At 37.4% G+C, this 18,124-nt stretch overlaps 1 protein-coding gene across 1 annotated transcript; it reads right to left on the bottom strand.

The window, feature by feature from the left end:
* Nucleotides 1-315: 315 nt before the first annotated feature.
* Nucleotides 316-1,251, bottom strand: LOC130885129 (olfactory receptor 4K1). The gene has a single exon (XM_057786546.1). The coding sequence runs from the start codon at nucleotides 1,249-1,251 to the stop codon at nucleotides 316-318; it is 936 nt and encodes a 311-aa protein (XP_057642529.1).
* Nucleotides 1,252-18,124: the final 16,873 nt, after the last annotated feature.

Raw genomic sequence — 18,124 nt, 5'->3', positions numbered from 1 at the left:
AGAGAGCCCAAGTGGCCCTAATTTCAGAAGTGTATAAAATATATATTTAAGTGTCACTAAGAATTTTTTTAGAAAATGGGATTTCTGAATTATGAACCATGAGAAAAATTGGGGTAAAATTCTCACTGTTCATAATTCTAATTTTACTTAATGCTTAATTTTACTCAGAAACTTGTTTTATGCAATTAACTTCCATTTAGAGCAAAAGGTCATTTCTACAACTTAACCACTTATATCACAAAGATAATCTACATAATTCTAAAATCCCCTGGAGGCTTTTCATTTTAAGTCAACATGAGGCTCTCACAGAGAGCCTTAGTTTTTCCCAGGATTTACATGGCGGTTTCTCATATTCCTCAAGGCTGATTTAACATCTTCATTCCTCAGAGAATATATGACAGGATTCAGTAAAGGAGTGCAAATGGTATAGAAGACAGAAAGGAACTTATCCACAGACAGTCTGCTAAAAGGCCATATGTAAAAATAAATACAAGGCCCAAAGAACAGAATCACTACTGTGATGTGGGCAGTCAGTGTAGAAAGTGCTTTGGACGACCCACTAGAGGCCTGGTGCCGGACCGTTACAAATATGATGATGTAGGAGACAGTTAAAGCCAGGAAACAGCTCAGGGATATCAGACCACTGTTAGCCAAAGTCAAGATTTCCATTCTGTATGTATCCATGCAAGCAAGTTTTATCACCAGGGGAAGGTCACAAAAAAAGCTATCTACCTTATTGGGACCACAGAATGGCAGATTCACTGTAAATGCCAAGTGGCTAACAGAATGAAGTATACCTACTGCCCAGGAAATAGACACAAAAATTATACACACCCTCCGATTCATAATTAGATTGTAGTGCAGTGGCTTACATATTGCTACAAACCTGTCATATCCCATAGCTACAAGCAACATCATTTCACTCCCAACAAAGCTATGAAGAAGAAATATCTGTGCCATGCAACCTTCAAAGGAAATAGCTTTGTGCTCAACAAAAAAGTCGACAAGCATCTTGGGAGTGGCAAAATTAGATTGGCAGATGTCAATGAATGAAAGGTTACCAAGTAAGAAGTACATAGGAGAGTTCAAATGTGAGTCAGATAAAATTATGACAATAATCATGACATTGCCCAGTACTGATGTCACATAGATGACAGAAAAGATGGTAAAGAGGAAAAGTTGAAGGCCCCAAGATTTAGAAAGGCCCAGAAGCACAAACTCAGATACCGTAGATTCATTACTCTGAGCCATGTATCCAATGTAAAGTCACCTAAATGAGAAATCAAGAAAATAGTCACATCACTGTCATTGCAACATACCAAATTCATAAAAAAAATTATGGTGACCATTCAACTATGTCAATGTAATTTAATTATACATATATGGAAATAAAGTATAATGTGAGAAATAAGTATAATTAGGAAAAATACAATTTATCAATTTTATCTTAAGGTTTTGCGTTATTTTTGGTGAGCCTATTTGTAAGTATCATAATGAATCCAAAAGACTTAAAGAAGTTTGGGAACAATAATTACAAGCAAATAAATACTGTAGTATGCATTAGAAACCAAAGGGATTTGAAAGCAGAAACCAAAGCTTCTCACCTTTACTTCTAAAATGAAGGAAAATAGTGACATCGCCAAAATGTGAAATACTAATGTAACTTCATTTTGGTGTGTAAACTAAATGGCATTTACTTTGTGATGAGGAAATACAAAGAATTGAGAGGTGAGATGGTGAAGGGCTGAATAAGAAGAGCAGAAGAAAGAAGGAAAAAATACTGTGGTATGCTCACATGGGTTAATCACCTAGCATCAAATTTTGCTAAGCTCAACAAATACAGAACACTTAGTCATGCATCCAAATCTATACAAAACTGAAAAGAATTCAAAAGATTGTACATATATACCCGTGTTCAAATGTACACACGTGCATTTGTGTGTATTTGTGTGTGTGTGTGTGTGTGTGTGGTGAGTCACAATAGTCAGAAAAAGGCTGCCAACTTGAAAGTGTTGGGGGACATTGGATAAATTTAATAAGGGTGTCTGGGAGTGGCCGGAGCGAGAAGAGGGGAGAATGATGAAATCCTATTTAATTGAAAACATCTTTTTATAAAAAAGTCTCACTTATTTTAAGAACTCTAATTTTTGGTATCTACTAGTTGATAGCTTTTAGTCTTCATATTTAAAAATATAAGAAATAAGAAGAAAATGCTGTCCCAGTCTCCTACAGTTTCTAATTTTAAGGATTTCTCATTTTCCCCCAATAACTAACATAGTTTCCCACTAGTAAAGATTAGAAAAGTCTGTCACTTGAAAACTACGGGGTTGAGCAAAGACCTGAATGCTCCTCAAATTATTTTTATTTCTAGAATTTCTAAATGCAAAAAGAATTATATTGTGTCAAAAATATTTTATGTCCTTCTACACAGAAAACTTATAAACTTCTTTAACGAATCGTCTACTGCTGCTGTCTTCAGAAAGAAGTATTTTCAGGTTTCTAAATATCCCATAGGAAAACCATTTCTGGTGAAAGACCAAATTAGTTACACAAAATCTTTATTATTTCAGCATTACCTAAAAACTGTGTCATTCAAACTCTAAAACACTTGGTATGTGCAGTTGTTTTTGTCTTTATTTTAACTCATAATATTTGTCTTACTATTTTAGATTTCCAGCAAAACTTACTTTATTCATAACTTTATTCGTAACTCTGTTCTTCATTAAAGGCAAATTTTAATAGTCAATAAATGTTTGTTCATTTAATGGGCAAATACTGTCTAAATAGAAAGCATAAAGAAGGTTGTGCAGGAGCAGATAACGTTTATAACAGAGTTCCCTGTGTTTCTCAGATTCCAACCCAAGTCCTTCAAGGATTACCCAAAACTATCACAGGTGGAATCAAGACAGAAACATGGAGAAAGAGAATTTCACTCTGCTGGCTGGAATTTCTAACCAGACTGAGACAACCAACTTCTTTTTTGTCTCTTCTCAGTTGATTATTTTTTCCATTTAGAACATTTATAATAGCAGCAAACAATATGCCCATAATCCATTGTTAGTACTTACAGTTTTAATAATTTCTTTTATTTGTCTTTACTTTCATAAAATTTAGTATTTCTTAGTTTGTGTGTATCATCTCACCTTCTCCTATGAGTCTTCATATTGAAAACATCTGTAATACAGTTTTAACGTGGCTCTGCTCTGCTTTCTATCAACCACACAACTACAACAGCCTCAGGCAGAATAGTACAAAGATTTATATGTTCCTCCCAGAAAGTTCCTTTCACTGGGGAAGAAATATGCCTCTAGAGAGATGTGGAAATCCTTAAGCAAGAGCAACTGTGTTTCCTGAAATAATGTATGTGAGAATAAGGTTGTAATTTTTCTGTTTATTTTAATCAGGTAATAGACACATATGAAATGCAGAGATTGATTGGTGTTATCAGACTCAGGAGAAGAAATAATTTTGCAGCCTCCAACTTTCTGCCAATAAATGACCACAATTGCATATATTTATTTATACATTTTGGAGATCAGACCTTTGTCTGTTGTGGGGTTGGTGGAGATCTTCTCCCCTTACTGGATGACTGAATGTAGGAAAATGCAAATAGATTCATACTTTTCTCCTTGAATAAAACTCAATTCCAAATGGATCAAGACCTCAACATAGAGCTATATGCATTGAATCTGATAGAGGAGAAACTGGGCAAATGTTTGGACTCATTGACATGGGAGAAGACTTTGTGAACACAAAACAATTAATGTAGGCACTCTGAGACCTACTGAAATTGTAAGACAAAAGACACCATCATTCAGAAAAAGAGACAGTCTACAGAATAAGAAAAAAGATTTTTTTTTTACCAACTCCACACCTAATAAAGGACTAATATTCAAAATATATGAAGAAACTCAAAACTAGATATCAGAAGTTAGAATGTTAACTTCTAATTAGAAGTTAGATATCAAGTAGAAATGTGGTTTGGGAGGTCCTGTTTCTATGTTGCTTTTATTCATTAATGAATAAAGAAACTGCCTTGGCCTGTTGATAGGGCAGAACTTAGGTAGGTAGGGAAAACTGGACTGAATGCTGGGAGAAGGAAGGCAGAGTCAGAGAAATGCCATGGATCTACCACCACAGTGAGACATGCAGAAACTTTTCCTAAGCTCCTGCCACGTGGTGATATACAGATTAATGGAGATGGGTTAAATTTTAATATGTAAGAGTTAGCCAATAAGAAGCTAGAGTTAGTCCCTGCAGGGGCTCTACAACCTGCATACTGCCTCTCTCTTCTTGTCCCACCCAGCTTGCATCCAGAACCCTTCTTCCTTCTGCCCCCTTTCCTCTTTGGGCACATAACACCATCCAGCTCAGTCTGTCTGGCGCTGGGGGCAAATCCTCAGGGCAAGTAGGCAGGCGAGACTTCCTTTGGTTCACTGGCCTGCCTGCACCAAACAAGGTAAGGCCTTTGTTTACGAACTACCCAACCTGCACGGAGATCTGATCTTGGCACCAGGAGAGCCATCAGTGGTAGAGCTAATCTGGGTACCAGGATTGCCGTCTTTGGGCACGGAGATCTGATATTGGTACCAGGAGAGACATCACTGGAGCACCAGGAGAGCTATCATTGCAGGGTGCCATCACTGGGAAAATACATCAGTAGGCAAGGAGACCTGATCCGGTAAAAGAAGATCCATAGGGGAGCATTCGGAGAAAGAGATGGGCAGGCGCCAATGCAAGAATTCACCCAACAATCTGAAAAACTATATGAAACCACCAGAACCCAGCGACCTCACAACAGGAGGACATGAACACCTTAATCATGAAGAAGTAGATAAAATTGACTTTATGAAAGTGATTGACGCCCTTAAACAGCATGTAAAAAATGCCCTTATAGAAATGGATGAGAAGTATAACAGAAAGTTTGAAGAATTGAGTAAATCAGTGAATGATACCCTAGGAAACCAAGGAAAAACAATCAAACAAATAATGGAAACAGTTCAAGACTTAAAAACTGAAATGGAGGCAAAGAAGAAAACACAAACAGAAGGCCAGCTGGACAGGGAAAATCTAGGTAAACGAATAGAGACTACAGAAACAAGCATAACCAACAGAATACAAGAGATAGAAGAAAGAATCTTAGATTCTGAAGATACCATAGAGAAAATAAACACGCTGATCAAAGAAAACAGCAAGGCCAACAAATTCTCATCACAAAACATTCAGGAAATATGGGACACAATAAAAAGACCAAACCTAAGAATAATAGGAATAGAAGAAGGAGAAGAAGCGCAGCTCAACGGTCCAGAAAATATATTTAATAAAATTATAGAAGAAAACTTTCCCAACCTAATGAAAGATATACCTATGAAGGTTCAAGAAGCATACAGAACACCAAATAGGCTGGATCGAAAAAAAACATCCTCTCGCCATATAATAATCAAAACACAAAGCATACAGAATAAAGAAAGAATACTAAGAGCAGCAAAGGAAAAAGGCCAAGTTACTTATAAAGGTAAACCTATCAGACTTACACCTGACTTCTCTATGGAAACCATGAAAGCCAGAAGGTCCTGGATAGATGTACTGCAGAAACTAAGAGACCATGGATGCAAGCCCAGACTACTATACCTAGCCAAGCTTTCGTTCACTATAAATGGAGAAAACAAAATTTTCCAGGATAAAAACAAACTTAAACAATACGTAGCCACAAATCCAGCCTTACAGAAAGTAATAGAAGGAAAATCACTAATCAAGGAGTCCAACAATGACCACAGTAACTCAGACATCTAGAAACCCTTTACCAGTACATCTCAAAGAAGGGAAACACACAAAATGTACTACTAAAAAAAAATGACCGGAGTTAACAACCACTGGTCATTAATATCACTTAATGTCAATGGACTCAACTCACCTATAAAAAGGCACAGACTAAGAGATTGGATATGAAAACAGGATCCAACATTCTGCTGTTTACAAGAAACACACTTCAACCACAAAGACAGGCACCTACTCAGAGTACAGGGCTGGGATAAGGCTTATCAAGTAAATGGACCTAGGAAACAAGCAGGTGTGGCCATACTAATTTCTAACAAAGTTGACTTCAAACTTAAATCAATCAGAAGAGATGGAGAGGGACATTTTCTACTCATAACAGGAACAATTCATCAGGATGAAATCTCAATCCTGAATATCTATGCCCCTAATATAAAAGCACCCACGTACGTAAAAGAAACATTGTTAAAACTCAAGGCAGCCATCAAACCGCACACATTAATAGTAGGAGACTTTAATACTCCTCTCTCACCAATGGACAGGTCAATCAGACAGAAACCTAACAGAGAAATAAGAGAATTAATGGAGGTAATGAATCAAATGGACTTAACAGACATCTATAGAATATTCCACCCAAATAGGAAAGAATATACCTTCTTCTCTGCAGCTCATGGAACCTTCTCAAAAATCGACCACATACTCGGTAACAAAGCAAACATTCACAGTTACAAAAAAATATTAATAACCACCTGTATCTTATCAGATCACCATGGACTGAAGCTAGAATTCAGCAACAATGCTACCCCCAGAAAGCCTACAAACTCATGGAAACTGAACAGTCAACTACTGAACCATACCTGGATTAAGGAAGAAATAAAGAAAGAAATTAAAGTCTTCCTTGAAGACAATGAAAATAAAGAAACAACATACTCAAACCTATGGGACACTATGAAAGCAGTCCTGAGAGGAAAGTTCATAGCACTAACTGCCCACTTAAAGAAAACAGAGAAAGCACACATTGGAGACTTAACAGCCCACCTGAAAGCTCTAGAAAAAAAAGAAGCAGACTCACCTAGAAGGGGTAGAAGACTGGAAATAATCAAACTGAGGGCTGAAATCAACAAAATAGAGACACAGAAAACAATTGAAAGAATCAATAAATCAAAAAGCTGGTTCCTGGAGAAAATCAACAAGATTGATAAACCCCTATCCAAACTAATCAAATGGCAGAGAGAGAATTTGCAAATTAATAAGATCAGAAATGAAAAGGGAGACATAACCACAGACACAGAGGAAATTCAGAGAATCATTAGATCTACTACAAAAGCCTGTATGCCACAAAACTGGAAAATGTAAAAGAAATGGACACTTTTTTAGATAAATACCATATACCAAAGTTAAACCAGGACCAGGTGAACAACCTAAATAGACCTGTTAGTCGTGAAGAATTAGAAGCTGTTATCAAAAACCTCCCTTCCAAAAAAAGTCCAGGACCAGATGGTTTCAATGCGGAATTCTACCAGAACTTCCAAGAAGACCTAATACCTATACTCCTTAAGGTATTTCACAATATAGAAACAGAAGAGTCATTGCCAAATTCCTTTTATGAAGCTACAGTAACTCTGATACCAAAACCACACAAAGACCCAACCAAGAAAGAAAATTACAGGCCAATCTCACTCATGAACATCGATGCAAAAATCCTCAACAAAATTCTGGCAAACCAAATCCAAGAACACATTAGAAAAATTATCCATTATGATCAAGTAGGCTTCATACCAGAGATGCAGGGCTGGTTTAACACACGCAAGTCTATCAATGTAATCCATCATATAAATAAACTGAAAGAAAAAAACCATATGATCGTTTCATTAGACGCTGAAAAAGCATTTGACAAAATTCAACATCCCTTTATGATAAAAGTCTTGGAGAGATTAGGGATACAAGGGTCATACCTAAATTTAATTAAAGCTATATACAGCAAGCCGACAGCTAATATCAAATTAAATGGAGAGAAACTTAAAGCCATCCCACTAAAATCAGGAACACGCCAAGGCTGTCCACTCTCTCCATACCTCTTCAATATAGTTCTCGAAGTTTTAGCAATAGCAATAAGACAACATAAGGGGATAAAGGGGATTCAAATTGGAAAGGAAGAAGTTAAACTTGCATTATTTGCAGATGATATGATAGTGTACATGAGCGATCCCAAAAACTCCACCAAAGAACTCCTACAGCTGATAAACGCCTTTAGTAATGTGGCAGGATACAAGATCAACTCCAAAAAATCAGTCGCCCTCTTATACACAAAGGATATGGAAGCAGAGAGGGAAATAAGAGAATCATCACCTTTCACGATAGCCACAAAAAGCATAAACTATCTTGGGGTAACTCTAACCAAGGAAGTGAAAGATCTATTTGACAAGAACTTTAAGGCATTGAAGAAAGAAATTGAAGAGGATACCAGAAAATAGAAGGATCTCCCTTGCTCCTGGATTGGGAGGATCAACATAGTAAAAATGGCAATTCTACCAAGGGCAATCTATAGATTCAATGCAATCCCCATTAAAATCCCATCAAAATTCTTCACAGATCTTGAAAGGACAATAATCAACTTTATATGGAGAAACAAAAAACCCAGGATAGCCAAAACAATCTTATATAATAAAGGAACTTCTGGAGGCATTACCATCCCTGACTTCAAACTCTATTACAGAGCTACAGTAATGAAAACAGCGTGGTACTGGCATAAAAACAGAGCAGTCGACCAATGGAATCGTATAGAAGACCCGGATTTTAACCCACAAACCTATGAACAACTAATTTTCGATAAAGGAGCTAAACGTATACAATGGAAGAAAGAAAGCATCTTCAACAAATGGTGCTGGCACAATTGGATGTCAACCTGTAGAAGAATGAAAATAGACCCATATCTATCACCATGCACTAAACTCAAGTCCAAATGGATCAAAGACCTCAATATCAATCTGAACACACTGAACCTGATAGAAGAGAAAATGGGAAGTACCCTACAACATATGGGCACAGGAGATCGCTTCCTATGTATAACCCCAGCAGCACAGACATTAAGGGCATCATTGAATAAATGGGACCTCCTGAAACTAAGAAGATTCTGTAAAGCAAAGGACACTGTCATTAAGACAAAAAGGCAGCCTACTGACTGGGAGAAGATCTTCACCAACCCCGCTACAGACAAAGGTCTGATCTCCAAAATATATAAAGAACTCAAGAAACTAGACTTTAAAAGGATAATTAACCCAATTAAAAAATGGGGCACTGAACTGAACAGAGAATTCTCATCAGAAGAAGTTAAAATGGCCAAAAGATACTTAAGGTCATGCTCAACCTCCTTAGCGATCAGAGAAATGCAAATCAAAACAACTTTGTGATATCATTTTACACCTGTCAGAATGGCTAAAATCAAAAACACCAAGGATAGCCTTTGCTGGAGAGGTTGTGGAGAAAGGGGTACCCTCATCCATTGCTGGTGGGACTGCAAACTTGTGCAACCACTTTGGAAATCAGTGTGGCGGTTTCTCAGAAAAATTGGGATCAACCTACCCCTGGACCCAGCAATAGCACTCTTGGGAATATACCCAGAGATGCCCTATCATATGACAAAAGCATTTGTCCAACTATGTTCATAGCAGCATTATTTGTAATAGCCAGAACCTGGAAGCAACCTAGATGCCCTTCAATAGAACAATGGATGAAGAAAGTGTGGAATATATATACATTAGAGTACTACTCTGCGGTAAAAAACAATGACTTCTCGAATTTTGCATGCAAATGGATGGAAATAGAAAATACGATCCTGAGTGAGGTAACCCAGACCCAAAAAGAAGATCATGGGATGTACTCACTCATAATTGGTTTCTAGCCATGGATAGGGGCCACTGAGTCTATAATTTGTGATCCTAAAGAAGCTAAACAAGAGGGTAAACCCAAGGAAAAACATATAGATATCCTCCCAGCTATGGGAAATAGACAAGATTGATGGGCAAAAAATGGGGATCTTGGGGGGTGGGGTGGGATGGGGATGAGGGGAGATGGGGAGAGAAAAGTGTGAAGGAGAGGATGAGGGGAACTGGGGGAATCGGGGTGATTGGGGGTAAAGGAAGGTTGGATGGGGGAGCAGGGAAACTCATACCTTAGTTAAGGGAGCCACCTAAGGGTTGGCAAGAGACTTGAACCTGGAATGGCTACCAGAAGCCCAGGGCAATGTCCCCAGTTAGCTCATTGGGGCACCTGAGGATAGGGAACCTGAAATGAACCTATCCTATAATCATACTGATGAATATCTTGCATATCGCCATAGAACCTTCATCTACCGATGGATGGAGATAGAGACAGAGACCCACACTGGAGCACCGGACTGAGCTCCCAAGGTTATAATGAGGAGCAGAAGGAGAGAGAACATGAACAAGCAAGTCAGGACCATGAGGGGTGCACCCAACCACTGAGACAGGGGGGCCGATCTATTGGGAGCTCACCAAGGCCAGCTGGACTGCTACTGAAAAAAACATGGGATAAAACCGGACTCTCTTAATGTGGTGGACAATGAGAGCTGACGAGAGGCCAAGGAGAATGGCACAGGAACTTTCATCTGGCGATGGATCGAGAGAGAGACAGAGACCCAATTTGGATCAACCGTCTGAGCTCTTAAGGTCCAAATGAGGAGCAGAAGGAGGGAGAACATGAGCAAGGAAATCAGGACCACGAGGGGTGCACCCACCCACTGTGACAGTGGAACTGATTTATTGGGAGCTCTCCAAGGCCAGCTGGACTGGGACTGAATAAGCATGGGTTGAAACTGGACTCTCTGAACAAGGCGGACAATGAAGGCTGATGAGAAGCCAAGGACAATGGCACTAGGTTTCGATCCTAATACATGAACTGGCTTTGTGGGAGCGGAGCCTGTTTGGATGCTCACCTTCCTGGACCTAGATAGAAGTGGGAGGACCTTGGTCTTCATGTAGAGCAGGGAATTTGGACTGCTCTTCAGTATCGAGAGGGAGGGGGAGTGGACTAGGGGGAGGAGAAGTGGAGTGGGGATAGGGGGAGGGGAACAGGGGGAGGGGGCAATATGTGGGAGGAGGGGGAGGGAAATGGGAAACGGGGAGCAGTTGGAAATTTTAAGTAAAAAAGAATAATAAAAAAAAAGAAGCTAGAGTTAATGGGCCAACCAGTGTTTTAATTAATATAGTTTCTGTGTGATTATTTCAAGTCAAACTAGCTGGGCGGCTGGAAACGAATAAGCAGCCACTTCCTCCAATAGAAATGTTTATAAATCCTCAACCAACTCAAAAAAATATGTAAGAAAAATTATTTGAGATCACAGGACCTGTGTGTCTGCAGATGGACTTCTTAGGTGATGGCTTTTGATTATTACCATTGTGAATAAAAGTTTCTGCATTTCTGGAAGGAATGCCCCCTACACTGAAGCTAAAAAGTTAATTAACTGACTAAAACTTCAATGACCTGGAAGATTTTGTAGTAGCACAGTTCCCTTTAGTAGCCACTTCTTTCCACACCTCTGTTTTTGACTTAACAATCTTGTAGCATGTCGGTGAAATACGTTGGATTTATTAACTTAGCAGACCACTATCTTCCGTTGACTAAAAGCCTTAGAGTGTAAATAAAGTCCTACTTTGTATTTTTTGTTGTTATTTTTGAAATGAAACACTAATTAAAAGGACAAAATGGTACTGGGAAAACAGATATTTACATTGAGAAGAATAAAATAAGAGCCATATTTATTACCTTGCACAAAAGCTAACTTCTAAATGATCCAGGACCTAAATGTGAAACCTGAAACAGTGAAACTCTAGAAAAAATGCCAGCTGTGCCTACACTTCAATGGCCTCTTTATTTGAAAGTTAGGCCATGAATGTCAAAGAACTTTTTTTAAAAAAATTAATGACACAAGATTCTGCTTGTGTTTCAAAATCTAGATGCAAACTTCAATGGTGCGGGAAGTCCTTCTGTATATGTGCTGCTTTTATTGGTTAATGACCAAAGGCGTTTCAGCCAATGACTAGGCAGAATAGAACTAGGTGAGAAAACTAAACTGAATACTGGGAGAAAGAAAGCAGAGTCAGAGAGAAGCCATGTAGCCTTGTCAGATACAGATGCCAGACACCATTGGAACTTTACCTGGTAAGTCACAGCCACACGTTGATATATAGATTAATGGAGATGGGTTAGTTTAAATATAAGAGCTAGCTAAAAATATTCTTAAGCTATTAGCCAAACAGTTTTGCAAATAATATACATTTTGTATGATTATTTTGTGGTATGGGCAGCTGGGAACAAACAAGTGGCCTCCCATTACACTTAAATTCACAGGATATTCCTTGAGATCTCAGATTGTTTCTATTGTATTTTAAGAAAAAAAAAGACTATATGATTTTCTTTGGGTTCACTTTCTTATTTAGCTTCTATAGGATCACACATTATATGCTTAATGTCTTTTATTTTATGGCTAGAAACCGATTATGAGTGAGTACATCCCATGTTCCTCTTTTTGAGTCTGGGATACCTCACTCAGGATAGTGTTTTCTATTTCCATCCATTTGCACGCAAAATTCGAGAAGTCATTGTTTTTTACTGCTGAGTAGTACTCTAATATGTATATATTCCACACTTTCTTCATCCATTCCTCCATTGAAGGGCATCTAGGTTGTTTCCAGGTTTTGGCTATTACAAACAATGCTGCTATGAACATAGTTGAACAGATACTTTTGTCATTTGATGTGGCATCTCTTGGGTATATTCCCAATAGAGGTATTACTGGATCTTGGGGTAGGTTGATCCCAAAAAAAAAAAAAAAAAAAAAAAAAGAAAAAAAAAAGAAAAAAAAAAGATTAGTAACACCACACACTAATATGAAAAATATAAAATTATCTTCAAATTCTAGGTATAAATATAGACAGGAAATCTATAGACGTAGATGTGTGTGTGTGTGTGTAAATGCATACTCTTTATATTAAAACAATCTTTTCTCAGTTTAAATACCAATCCCAGTTCCCTCTCCCTCCTCTCTTCTCACTCCTCCCACTTTCCTCCTACCCAACCCTACATTCAACAAAGTCTGACACATCACTTTGAGGCAGGACCAAGGCCCACCTCCCTATATCTAGGCTGAGTAATGTATCCCTCCAAAGAGAATGGGATTCAAAAAGTCAGTTCCAACACTGGTACCACTGCCAGTGGCCCCACAGACTGCCCCCAGCCTCACACTGTCACCCACACTCAGAGGGCTTATTTTGGTTCTTTGCAGGTTCTTCTCCTATCAGTCCAGAAACAGTGGGCTCCCACTTGCTCAGGTCAGCTGTTTCTATGGATATCCCCATCATGGAAGGTATTGACCTTTTTGCTCATATTATCATTCCTCCCTCTCTTCCATGGGACTCTGGGAGCTTCACCCAATGCTAAGCTGTGGCTCTCTGCCTCTTCTTCCATCAGTTTCTGGATGTAAACTCTTTGGTGACATTTCAGATATTCATCAATATGTCTATAGGGCAAGGCCAGTTCAGGTGTCCTTCCCACTATTGCTTAGAATCTTAGCTGGTGTCATTCTTGTGAATTCCTGGGAATTTCCTTAGTTCCAGGTTTCTTGCTACCCAACAATGGCTCCATAAACCAAGGTATCTCTTTCCTTGCTCTCCATCTTTGTCTTTTTCCCATCTTGACCATCCCATTACCTCATGCTCTCCTTTCTCCTCTGTCTCACCTACCTCTTCCCTTCTGCCCTCCTTACTCAGAATTGAATACTTAAAAATATGTTATTCACATTTCATTCTATAATATAAAAATACTGGTTTCATGAATAATTCATCTTTGTAAACTAAATTTATAAGTGTCTAATGTAATGAAAATATGTAGTTGTATGTGGCAGAATATTGTTCTAAAGGGTCAATTTTGTACATGACAATTTATAAGCTCAATTTCTCTTCAAAGTACTTTTGAATAAGACAAATTATATTGATGTTTCCTTTGATATAAGTTTCTGAATGTTTGACTTTTTTATTCATTTAATGTGGGTTACTTCAGACTAGTGCAAAATTATTTAGTCTTCTCGATGTACACATAAGCTAGACTCATTTATACTCAATACTCTTTGTTCTGCTTATTATTTTCATAACTTTTACCACTAACCAATATATTTTATTTATTTATTTTAGTTATATCTGCCAACTACTCTCTTTTGGTACTTTTATTTGTTTTTAATTTGTCTCCAGGTTTATGAGCAGATGAAACAGAGCATACATTGTAGATCTATTTGCTGAATGAATTCATTACCTCACAGATAGTTGCAGAAGGTTTTGGAAAACACTTTATTCATTTATTAGCTCCATTGGCATGAAAAGTTTGTAAAATTTGTGAACAACATCATTAAAATGCAAATTTCTTTATGAAATATAGCAGCTTCATAAAATACATTCAATCTTACCTGTGAAAAGTAGTCAGTTAAAATATTAATTTCAGATTCTTTAAAAAGAGAAATCATGTTGAGAGTGGTAAATATTATTAAAATTGTTATACTAAAAAAATCTATGAAAAGAATATATACTTAGAAAAATATAAGTGCCCTTATGACTACATTTATTGTAGCATTATTTACATTATAATAGAAAACCTATATTGTTAGTATTCAGGTATCTGAACTGACCTGACCTTAAGGTATACGCCCTCAGCTGAAACCATAAGAGCACCACCTGCTCACTATTATCCATTTTAAAAGGGCCCTGCCCACCTCCCTTCTCTCTCAATTATTCTATCTGTTCCTCTCTCTCTCTCTCTCTCTCTCTCTCTCTCTCTCTCTCTCTCTCTCTCTCTTCTCTCTCTCCTTCCCTTTCTTTCTCGCTCTCTGCTTCTTTCTTCTCTTCTGCCTCTATTGTCCCCAGAAGTCAGTCTTACCCCTCTCCTTCCTCTTTCTACGTTCCCTTTTTCTCAATAATAATAAAAAAACCTTCCACATGAATTATGTTGCATTGCGTCTTCTCTAGCATGCTGTTTTCTTTTTAAAATTACAACATATAGAGTCAGTCTAGATGTCCACCAGGATGATGGATAAGATAATGTGGTATATATAAGGAATGGATTCTTCGTCAATTGTTAAAAAGAAAAGCCATGTTGTATGCAGAGAAATGAAGATAAGAAATATAAGCTTGGTGTGTCATAACTTATGTATTGAATTTAAAAGTAAAGTATATTAGAATAACAAAGGGAATGATTACAGGAGATAGAAAAGGGTAGAAAAGTAGTGATGATAATGAAAACAATGAATATGAGTCTTAAATGTGTTTGAAAATGTGGTAAAACCATTACTTAATTCAAAGACATATACTAATAGCAATGTACTCAGGAGAGTCAAAGAAGATTCTTCTTTCATTGGTAAACCCAATGAAATACACTTCTCTTGCTGGCATATTATCTAACTACTACAGGGTCTTCACTCTGTAGATCAGATTGCTTTATATTTTGTAGGAGAAGGCTGTTTGTTCATTCAGGCCACCCAAAACCAAAATAACCACCTAGAAACTATATTAATTAAAACACTGCTTGGTCCATTAGCTCTAGCTTCTTATTGTCTAACTTTTATATTAATTTAAACCATTTCTATTAATCTGTATATTGCCATGTGGCAGTGGCTTACTGGCAAAGATTGGCATGTCTGACTCTGGCGGCTCCATGGTGTCTCACTCTGCCTTCTTCCTCCCAGCATTCAGTCCAGTTTTTTCCACCTACCTAAGTTCTACCCTATCAGGCCAAGGCAGTTTCTTTATTCATAAACTAATAAAAGCAGCACACAGACAGAAGGACTTCCCACACCATTTCCCCTTTTCTGTTTAAACAAAAAGGAAGGCTTTAACATAGTAAAATTACGTATAACAGAACAGTTAACAAGCAAGAATTCCAGTTACATTATTTATATCTACTTTATCTTTTATCATAACTAAGGAAAACTATAACTATAAATTCTTCAACTCTATCAAAGACTGCAGAAGGATACAATATTACCTAAGTTAACAGGAGGGGCATTGTAACCAGCTTCCAAAACTCTAGAATTGACAGACATCTTTTTTTTTCAACTTTTTTTTCATCTCTTTTATTTTTTCAAATATCTTTTTGAAAAATTGTTTTTATTGAGCTACATATTTTTCACACACACCCCCTTTTCCTCTCCCCTCCCCTTCTACTCTTCTCCAAGATCCCCATGCTCCCAATTTACTCAGGAGATCTTGTCTTTTTCTACTTCCCGTGTAGATTAGATCCATGTATATCTCTCTTAGGGTCCTCTTTGTTGTCTAGGTTCTCTTGGGTTGTGAATTGTAGGCTGATTTTCTTTGCTTTATGTCTAAAAGCCACTTATGAGTGAGTATGATATTTTCTTTCTGTGTCTGGGTTTCCTCCCTCAATATGATGTTTTCTAGATCCATCCATTTGCATGCAAAATTCAAGCTGTCATTATTTTTTTCTGCTGCGGTAGTACTCCATTGTATAAATGTACCACATTTTTTCTTATCCATTCTTCAGTGGAGGGCCATTTAGGTTGTTTCCAGGTTCTGGATATGACAAACAAAGCTGCTATGAACATAGTTGAGCACATATATATATATATATATATATATATATATATATATATATATATATATATATATATATATATATATATATTAGAGTACTACTCAGCAGTAAAAAACAATGACTTCCTGAATTTTTCAACTTTTTTTATTGAAATTTTTCACCTCCTCCCCTCCTCCTACTTCCCTCCTCTCCCCCACCCCCTCCCCCTCCAGTCCAAAGAGCAGTCAGGGTTCCCTACCCTATGGGAAGTCCAAGGTCCTCCCTGCTCCCTCCAGGTCCAGGAAGGTGAGCATCCAAACAGACTAGGCTCCCACAAAGCCCGTCCATGCAGTAGAATCAAAACCCAGTTCCATCGCCCTTGGCTTCTCAGTCAGCCTCCACCGACAGCCACATTCAGAGAGTCCAGTTTGATCACATGCTCCATCAGTCCCAGTCTAGCTGGCCTTTGTGAGCTCCTATTAGATCAGCCCTACCATCTCTGTGGGTGGGCTCACCCCTCGCGGTCCTGACTTCCTTGCTCATGTTCTCCCCTCTTCTGATCCTCATTTGGGCCTTGGGAACTCAGTCCAGTGCTCCAATGTGGGTCTGGCAGAGACATCTTGCTACCTAGACAGTCACCCAAAGTTCTTCTATACCATTGGGCCATCCATATTTAGTCTACAGGTCCATAGTACCCATCAGACTTTTCCATGAAGCAAAAAAAATTCAAAGACAGGTTTATCTATATTGGCAGTTTGCCAGTCACTTTCTTCTGTATCCTTCAAAATGTTCCACAGACTCTTGCATAAAGTGGGAACCCCAAAGGATCATCTCACCTTTATGCAAGTTAAGCAATCATTTCTCTGTGTATCCTGTATGTCCAGTTCATCTAACAAACTTCATAAGGAGTTTAATGTCCATTTTCCTCTTGTCTTCCTCTTGAATTAGATTGGTGCTGCCAGGAGCAAATGTGTCTCACTGTCATGAAAAGTCTTAAGTTCTTAAACATTTTAAATGCCATATTCTGAAGGGCTCTGAAAGATTTGGAGAATACCTAACTAACTGAATATGTCTCTATATATCTAGAAAACCTAACATGACTACAATCTTAACTATTATTGATGAATATCTGTTAACTAATATTTCTTAATTATACATTATGTTTTTAAATCAGCTTCATAAAGGCAATACCTTAATCAAGATCATATACATATACATATAACAAAATTGACCTTAAATTTGTATCAATAAACCAGGATCCATACCAATGGAAATCTCTATAGCATATCCCCTTTAAATGTAAACTAACATTTATAGATAATATTTGGGAATATGGGCATAGTTTTGTCCATTCTGCTTCCTGCTTGAATATGACTTATCTAATATGTTTTTGTTTGACCTTGAAAACATACCTTATGTGACTACAAGTTTGATTATCCTAGGTAATTAACTACTAGCCTATATTTTCTTATTATCCTAAACAGTTTGTAATAATAATTTTCAAGAACTAGAAATTTGAATTACATTGTTAAGTGTGTTATATAGGTACAATACATTGAATAAGAGTAGAAATGTATGTAAAGAATGTTCTAAAATTAATCTCAAATTTGTATCAATATGTAAAATTTTTATATAATATACAAAAGTCTAATCCAATGTAAAACATTTAAAACTAATAGTTGCTTTTTAAAAGTAGATTCAGTAACCTACCTTTTTGTTTTATAAAATCTATATCCTTTCTTTTTCTTTTCAGAGT

The sequence above is a fragment of the Chionomys nivalis genome, chromosome 12 (assembly GCF_950005125.1).
Source record: "Chionomys nivalis chromosome 12, mChiNiv1.1, whole genome shotgun sequence".
Classification (NCBI taxonomy): domain Eukaryota; kingdom Metazoa; phylum Chordata; class Mammalia; order Rodentia; family Cricetidae; genus Chionomys; species Chionomys nivalis.
This window is presented reverse-complemented; position numbering and strand designations above follow the sequence as displayed.